This window comes from Sinocyclocheilus rhinocerous, unplaced genomic scaffold (genome assembly GCF_001515625.1).
Source record: "Sinocyclocheilus rhinocerous isolate Xijiao unplaced genomic scaffold, SAMN03320098_v1.1 scaffold154, whole genome shotgun sequence".
Classification (NCBI taxonomy): domain Eukaryota; kingdom Metazoa; phylum Chordata; class Actinopteri; order Cypriniformes; family Cyprinidae; genus Sinocyclocheilus; species Sinocyclocheilus rhinocerous.
The window spans coordinates 384,446-393,006 of record NW_015659335.1 but is presented as its reverse complement, the minus strand read 5'-3'; the positions used below and the strand labels follow the sequence as shown (position 1 = coordinate 393,006).

General features: G+C 37.6%; 1 protein-coding gene across 1 annotated transcript; it reads right to left on the bottom strand.

Annotated features, from left to right (window-relative positions):
- Nucleotides 1-700: 700 nt before the first annotated feature.
- On the bottom strand, nt 701-7,278 carry LOC107723613 (complement C1q tumor necrosis factor-related protein 6-like). The gene is made up of 3 exons (XM_016532330.1): nt 7,215-7,278; nt 3,977-4,162; nt 701-1,378 (listed from the first exon to the last, which is right to left on the bottom strand). The coding sequence occupies exons 2-3, from the start codon at nt 4,152-4,154 to the stop codon at nt 831-833; spliced, it is 726 nt and encodes a 241-aa protein (XP_016387816.1). The 5' UTR covers nt 4,155-4,162; nt 7,215-7,278; the 3' UTR covers nt 701-830.
- Nucleotides 7,279-8,561: the final 1,283 nt, after the last annotated feature.

The window sequence follows — 8,561 nt, the reverse complement described above, 5'->3', positions numbered from 1 at the left end:
CTTTGCTCTGAGACATTTTACGGGCCTTCTCGAATAAATTCCCCACTCGCATTTCAGACGTTCTATTAATGTTACAGAACTTTGAAAGAATCTTGCCAAAGCATTAGCCAAAGTTCTGAGAACGTTCCCTGTAATGCCTGGTATGCACTGCACAATTTTAGGCGGTCCCAGATGAAAGATGCCCAACGGGAAACAGTCGTGGTGATTTCTTTGGTCATGGCTCATACTTTGTACTGTGAGAGAGGTTCAAAGATGGCTGTTGTCACAGACCATCTCACAGTGTGTTTGCTGCTACGACTTATGTCTACTGACTAGCCAATAAAAATTCAACATGAAATGACGTATTGATCAACGCAACATGGTGCTGAAGTTTAAATACCATGGAGGCAAAAAGAAGGAATACTGGTACGTGGAAACCACAATTGCCAAAGTGCGATTTATCTTGACTTTTATCTTAACTTGCGTCATAGCCTACGGATTCAATAAGGTGTCATCATCGTACAGTCTACATATAGGCCTATGTCGTACCCAAGATTATTAGACCAATATGACACAGTGTAATGATCTTATCAGATTGCTGAAATCGCACAGTCTACAGACTTGCTGGGAAACTTTTTTGCGCACAAAATGTCTCTAATGTGAAATAATGAAATGTGACCGCAATTTCCCGGTTCTCTTCATACGAGACCCCACACCGAAGTAGAAAAAGCAGACTTCTCTGCATTAGGAATTTTTTTTTTGGACTGCAGAAATCTAATATGAAATGTTTGGATGCTTTTCAGTTTGGTTAAAGCTGCTCCACTAATCATGTCCCTTCTCCGTTTCTGGTCTCACTCAGTTTCTGCTTTAATGAGGTATCCGTTAAAGGTGATGTAAATGTCCACATCATCGCTGTAGATGGCGTTCTCGCGCTCACGTTTGTAGAGACGCACCCAGACCTCGTCGCCCTCCTGCAGAGGCAGCATGACGCTCTGGCTCTGCATGATGGAGCGGTCGCTGGGCTGAGCGTAAACGATGGCCTTCTCGCTGTCGTTCTGCATGATGTGCAGGTACGTCTCCTTGAAGTTCCACGTGTGGATGTTCACATTGAAGACGTAGATTCCTGGGATTTGGCAGCGGTATTTCCCGGCAAACATGTCAAAGTGTTCGGGGGAGTTCACGAAGATAGTGTCAAAGATTAGGGCCTGGTAGTTGTCAATGCTGTGAAGGGACTTCCGTCGGCCCACTGAGAAAGCAGAATGCTGGGACTTGCAGGCGTCACCTGGAGCTCCGGCTTGTCCCTTATCTCCTTTGGGGCCTTCAGACCCCCGTGGTCCCGGTGACCCCTCAATCCCAGGCTTCCCAGGTGTCCCTCTTTCTCCACGGTCACCTTTGTCACCTTGAAAACAGACAACAAGGTGTGAGATTAAACGAAAATGGCAGAAAGATGCAGAAGGAAAAAGCACTAGAAGCAATAAGTAAACTGATTATTCAGGTAGATGTTATAAAGAGTTCTGCAGTGTAACTAACTCGAACCCTAGAAAGCCTACTGATACACAAGCTTCTAAGGCTTGATATTTTTTAGCAAATAAAAAAAATCTTTTAGTATAATTGTAGATTGTGGTACACATTTTTAAAAATTGATTTTTATAAAGTAAATGTAAGTAAATGTAAATGTAAGATTAACTTTTATTTTTTTTTTAGTAATATTTCAAGATGAACACTCACTGGACTGAATCAACGTAGAACTGTCCATAGATCATTTTTTAGAAAAATCATGTTAAAATGTGATTATCAGATATGATATATCAGGCTTTTCCCTCAATGTTTTTCCCCCACAGTAAAAACTACAGAGCTTTGATGATAAAACTGAGCATTTAAATATCATCCTAATAAGACATGTTATTGGGAGATATAGAGTGACAACTGATATTTACAGTATATGCATTTTATGTAAGTAGTCTGGTATACTGTTATAAATCTCGTTGATTTATATGAAAGCTATCAGAATTCCATCTTTATGGCTGATAAAATATCCGATGCTGGACCAAATAGAATATTTTTGCTTAGTTTGGGCCTCTAAATAAAATTTGAGTATGAGCTCCATATTCTTCTGTATCATACTATATGAACCATAAAAGATTGGTGTATGAAAGACTCGTGCATTTTCAGTATTGTAAATCCTTACTGAAAAGGCACAAGCACAAATTCTGGCAGACTAAAATAATTTCTCAGAACCTCAAATCACAGCTTCTAAAATGACAAAAGACATTCTCAGACACTTATCTCAGGTTCAGTTTTTTCTTTGTCTTTTTGTCATCATATAATTTTGCCACTAATTGTGACTTCAGCTCAAAGTTTCCAAAGACCACATTTCCTGCAGGCTTCATTCCCGTTTATGCAACAAACACATGCGCATATGTGCATGCACAGACACATAAAGACAACTCTCATGCGGTTCCCGCCACATCAGCACCTTTCCTGCCAGGTTTGTCACTTCCTGTCCACCAAGTATAGGCCTCCAGTGGAGCAGATATTTCTGAGCCAAGAGAGGTTAACTGAGGCTCACAGAAGGGAAGAGAGCAGCTGAAAACACATCTTCACATCATTCAGCCCAATGAATGCCTTGTTTTCCAGCTGAATTACATTTTGGGGTTCAGAACCAATATCCCACAGCACTTGTGCCAGACAAGCAATAGATTGGGAAACTGGGAAAACTAAAATACAACAAGGATCATTGGGGTCAAAATTTGGCTACAATGACGTTCAATATTCACTAAAGTGCAATATAACAAAGAGTGAAAAATTTAAGGGGGTCTGAATACTTTCCGTACCCACTGTATGGATGCTTTCAGTGGTTTAAAGGAATAGTTCACCCAAACATGAAAATATGTAAATTTACACACCCTGTCAAAATTTGGCTACAATGACGTTCAATATTCACTAAAGTTTGTGCTGATGTTATTTGACTCTGAAACATTATGTACAGCACATATGGATGCTTTCAGTGGTTTAAAGGAATAGTTCACCCAAACATGAAAATATGTAAATTTACACACCCCGAGGCCGTCCAAGATGAAGATGAGATTTTTTCTTCATCTAAACAGATTTGGAGAAATGTAGCATTACATCACTTGCTCACCAATGGATCCTCTGCAGTGAATGGGTGCCGTCAGAATGAGAGTCCAAACAGCTGATAAAAACATCACAATAATCCACAAGTAATCCACACGACTCGAGTCCATGAATTAACATCTTGTGAAAAGCTGCATATTTGTAAGACACAAATCCATCATTAAGACATTTTAACTTTGATCTGTCACTTCTGCTCAAAATATGAGTCAATAATCCATAATAATGCTTCCTTCAGTGTATCATAATCCACCAAAATATCTGTTTTGGACTGTTTTTGTTTGCAAACAGTAGGCTACTTGATCTGTGCATATTTCTCTCCTGATTCAGGTGAGACTTTTTCACTGGAGAAAGCAATATTATGGATAGAGGACTGGAAGGAAGTTTCCTACAAACACGCAGCTTTTCGTTTCACAAAGACGTTAATTGATGGACTGGAGTTGTGTGGATTACTGTGTCAATTATTTTGTGATGTTTTTATCAGCTGTTTGGAATCTCATTCTGACGGCACCCATTCACTGCAGAGGAGCCGCTGGTGAGCGAAGAAACAAGCTCATCAACATCTTGGATGGCCTGAAGAGTAACATTTTTTTTTAAAATCAAATTTTCACTTTTGGTTAGGCCAAAAATGGCTGATTTTGCAATAAACCGTTTTACAGGGTTTGCTCCCAAAGAATGGAGATCGACAGAAGTAGCAGCTGTGCTCGTGTAGCTTTTAGTAGTAAATCTGTATTTGTCCCTTCACAGGGCAATTTATACAGAATCAACCTCACAAACAGACAAAAGTTTATAAGACAACTATAACTATTAACTACACAACTTCTTTTTGTCATGTAAGCTGAAGCACTTGACGGCTTTCGTGTACCTTTGAGAATGGTCATGTTGATGTATGTGCGGACCTCAGGCATCGCAGGCATGCTTTCTCTGAGGGTTGCAGCATCATCTAGTGCTGGGAGGTGGTCACAGCATCGACGGCAGGCCGGTTGAGGTACAGAGACAACCAGATGTAGAAACAGACAGGCAAGCAGGAGGGACCCAAACATTGTGCGATCTGAGTCAAAAGAATAAATGTGCACTCATAAGAGTAATTGCTTTCATTTCATGTGTATTTCAGTCACTCCCTATAATAACTTTCCACACACTGTTATTCTTTCACTAATACGAGATTGTGGAAGCATCCGTTTATTTATTAGTGGGATCATTAATGTAGACTAGATAGAAAATAGAAAGAGAGGGGCTTCTGGGTAATGCTGAGAGTGGAATGCAGCCTGACAAATGTAGGCCCCTTCAAGACACAGATTAATGTTTCTGTTGGACCGAGTCCAACCTGCACATGACTACAGCTAAACTAACACAGCTCAGTCTGTCTGTCTCTCTACTCGACAGAATCCAGCTCGTATCTTCCAGAGTTCATCTGATAACTCTCGTCATGAGATATATAACTTTAAAACACTTCCAAATTCAGATCCGCTGCTGAGGTTTAATCTTGATGTTTATTTCTCATGTCCCAGGCTAAATGTACAGATACTATTAGTAATCATAGGTTGATTCCCCCCAAAAGTGTAAACAATGAGGCTGCACTCCATTTATCAGATGGAGACCACTGTGCAATTATTTAAATTAATTTTTGCCATGCTGCAGTTTTTCCATACTGTTATCTATTTCAGATAAACTGTCCCAAAGCAGCACATAAAAGAAGAAAACCTAGCTGGATGCTTTACATGTAGGACAAACATCTCTTCCTGTCAGCAAGTTAGCAGTTCTTGGCCAAAAAAAGCTGCAAGTAGACCTTAAATCATGGCTTAAATCAGTGGATATAAAACATCATATAATCAAAGCCTAAACATATCTCTCCTTGTCAGGCCCGGATTGGCTAATCGGGAGCACCGGGAAGATTCCCGGTAGGCCGGTCTGCTTTTTTGGCCGCGAGGGCCGGTGTGTTGTCATTCCACTGGGTTGAAATATGGATGCTGTCCCTAGATTGCCTGCACTCACAGCAGCACCACTCTTTTTATTTATTATTTTCTCGCAGCCCATATTACTATTTTCACTAGACCATATCAATAACAGATTCTCAATTGATAATTAATCATTCTTTTTGTGCAAATCATTGTTTTATTCGTGAAGTAGCTGTTTAAGGAATAGCCTAATTGTACATAAATAGGTTAAGCAATATTTCTGAGAACTTTTTAACTGCAGGCAGACATAGCATTATGGTATAGTATAAATATTTGGAGCGTCCCTTATTCTGTCCCTTATTTTCTTAAAGAATAAACACTTCTTTCCTACAAGAATACAAGAATAAACGCTATTTTCTTAAAGAATAAAATATAAAGAAGCACAATTGTCCCTTATTTTCTATTTCTGAAGTTAATTGGCAACCCTAATGATGATGTAATTATCTTTTGACCTTAGTTGTAGGAGATATGCAAGCAAAAAATAATAGACAAAAAAGGATGGCATCAGCATTGTTTAAAAAGGGTAAAAAATTGTCTTCATGTTGCTATTGAGGATAGAAGGACTGCAACATCAGAATTTAAATTTTTTTTTTTACATTTATTATATAACCATTACATTTTTATTCAGTAAATATGCATTAAATAGGTCAAAAGTGACAGTAAAGACATTAATGTTACAAAATATTTCTGTCAAGTAAATACTGTTCTTTTGAACTTTTTTATTAATCGAAGAACGCTGAAAAAAATCTAGTTTCCACAAAAACATTAAGCAATTAAATTGTAGTAATAGAACACTTATTACTGTAGAAATCTTTTGAAAAATCTTACCATATGTATGTTTGAAACAGAAGCTCAAATCCACTTTTAAATGCATGTGATCATGTTCACCAAGCCATAAAGCCAAATAAAACTGAGAAGCAGAAGCACATGGTGAGCATGTCAGCACCACATCTGAGTTCTTGAGTGATCAGACCAATGAGAGCTTTTGGCAGCTTTGTTTTCACTTGGAAATCAACAGCACAATTAAGAGGACCTGTAATGCAAACTCAGACATTTCTTTGTGCTGAAATTTAGTTTGAGCTAGAGGATTTTTATGATCTGCAGGTATCTGTATTACATCAGAATATAACAGGCTGCTGGGTCTGACATGTCGAGACCCATAAGAAAAGTGAAGCTTTTGATAATAGCATAAAAAGTCATGTCTAAAGGGGTTAGTCATAAAACTTTCAGTACTGGCAATTTCCACTGCAAAAGTGCAAGTGACAGACATAGACATGTTTTGAATAATGATGAAATAAAGCATGACTCAAATTCACAACAAAAATCACATTCTAGTCCAAGGGTTTTCAACAGAGGATCCACAACCACCAAATATTAATTAGTTGATTAATTAATTAATTAATTAGTAAAAATGAAGGCATATGACATTAATGCATTTTAAATACAATAAGCTAAAATTTCGGCTAAATTTTTTAATTCAGTACAAATGTATCAAGCTAAATTAAAATATGATGTACAAGTATGTGAATCTATATACATTGATAATGATTATTTTAATGGATTTGCCAGGTAGGCATTATAATAAAGAATGCAACTGCATGAATGTGGTACTACAGGTTTTTTTAAACCAGGCTTAAAATGCAATGACCATTTTAGCACAGCTTGAAAATGGTTGAAGACCCCGGTTCTAACTTCAGTGTAACAATCAAAATCAGCTATTGATTTTAATAACCTGCAGCAACAAAATTGAATCCTTTACTAAAACATGGTAAAACAAAATAACCGCATTAAGTCTGTCTTCCTATATTACTGTACTGTAAAAGATGCAGTGCAGGCGTGTGGGATACATCAGCAGCGGATCTCAGCCGTGGCAGAGAAAGAACGCTTTTGCACATGCTGTCCAGCTGCTAGCAAGATGTTAACTAGCTTGCAAAAAAAAACAAAAAAAAACTTTCTGAGCACTGTAACTTACTCTTAATGATCATCTTAATGAGGCTGCCCATTTTGGTTACAAAAGTGCCATTAAACTCATTTTACTTTATAAAAAGCCTAAATGAACTATAAAGCACAATATATCTGATCTTTCAGATGTGATTGTAAGTGCATGTGTGTGTGTGTGTGTGTGTGTGTGTAAGCAAAACTTACAGTACTTGTTGCGTTTGCAGCTGCAGTTGGGTCAGCGAGCTGAGAAGAGAAATAAAGAAAAAGAAAAGGAAAAATCCTTGGAGCTTATTTCTCCCTCCCTCTTTCTCTCTCCCTCCCTTTCTCATTTACCCTCAATGCCTTTCTTCCATCCCATTCCTGAATATACACACAATGAGCCTGCCAGCTCAGACAGACTTATTTTACTCGTTTTCTAAAATAAAATGACAGTCAAAACTGTTTCAAAGAAGGGAAACCTTTCTATGTCCAAACAAGCTGTTTTCTGAAAGAGAACTTTATGTCTGTTTCTTTCAAAAGTTTCCCTGCTCTACATTAGAACTGAGTGAACAATGTGAAAACCCACAATGTTTGTGAACATAAACATTTATAAGCACACACAAACAGAAACTCAATATGTCCTGTTGCACGCATGTTAGCAGGATGCGGCGTGTTACATGAAAAACACAGATTTTTTCCATCTTTGGAGACCCGTGTTCATCTCCCACAAAGGAATTTCAGGAAAAATGTCTGCACAACTTACTAATAATAGTAATTTCAACATGCACATTTGTTGGGAGTTTCCATTGATTTTTATTGGTTTTATACTGAGCTAACCCTAAACCAAACCCATTAATCTTTTTGCATTTTTACATTTTCATTAAAACATTATTTTGTGTATTTATTAAGCTGTTTTTTCTCATTCAATCATCGGCTGGTCCCCCAGTTTATACTAAATTTGACCTACACACACATTTACTTATCTAAGTAGGGTTCCTCAATAGGCGGCCCACGGGCAACATCAGGGAGTGAGAGAAAAAAGTTTGGCCAGCCTAATTTCAAATAATGTGGCATGAAAATTCAAACGCTGCATCAGATGTTGGTTCGCAGTGAGTTCACAGTTTTAACGTACAAGTTTGCTTTAATTTATTTTAAAGATCTGAGGTAAAATATCTATTTTTGCTTTCACTATGGCTATAAAAATGACGCAAAATAATATCCAAACTCACATTTTTCATAATTGTTTGAATAAAACAGACTACTGGAGTAAAAATCTGAATATTCATCTTGTGACCATTTTAACAAAAGCAACAATATACAGTCAAGTCAAGTCAAGTCTGCTTTATTATCAATTCTTCCACATGTACAGCACACTAAAAGAACCAAAGACTTAAACTACTTCAGTCTGTGTGCATTGAATTTATTTAATAAAGAGTTTCACAATTTGAGTTGAATTACTGAAATAAATAGACCTGTATATATGTAGGTCAGTGGCCTTTGGCTTGGTATTTTTGGCAGAATTCGGCCCTCGGCAAAAACTAATTGAGGAACCCTGCTATACTATATTCTATA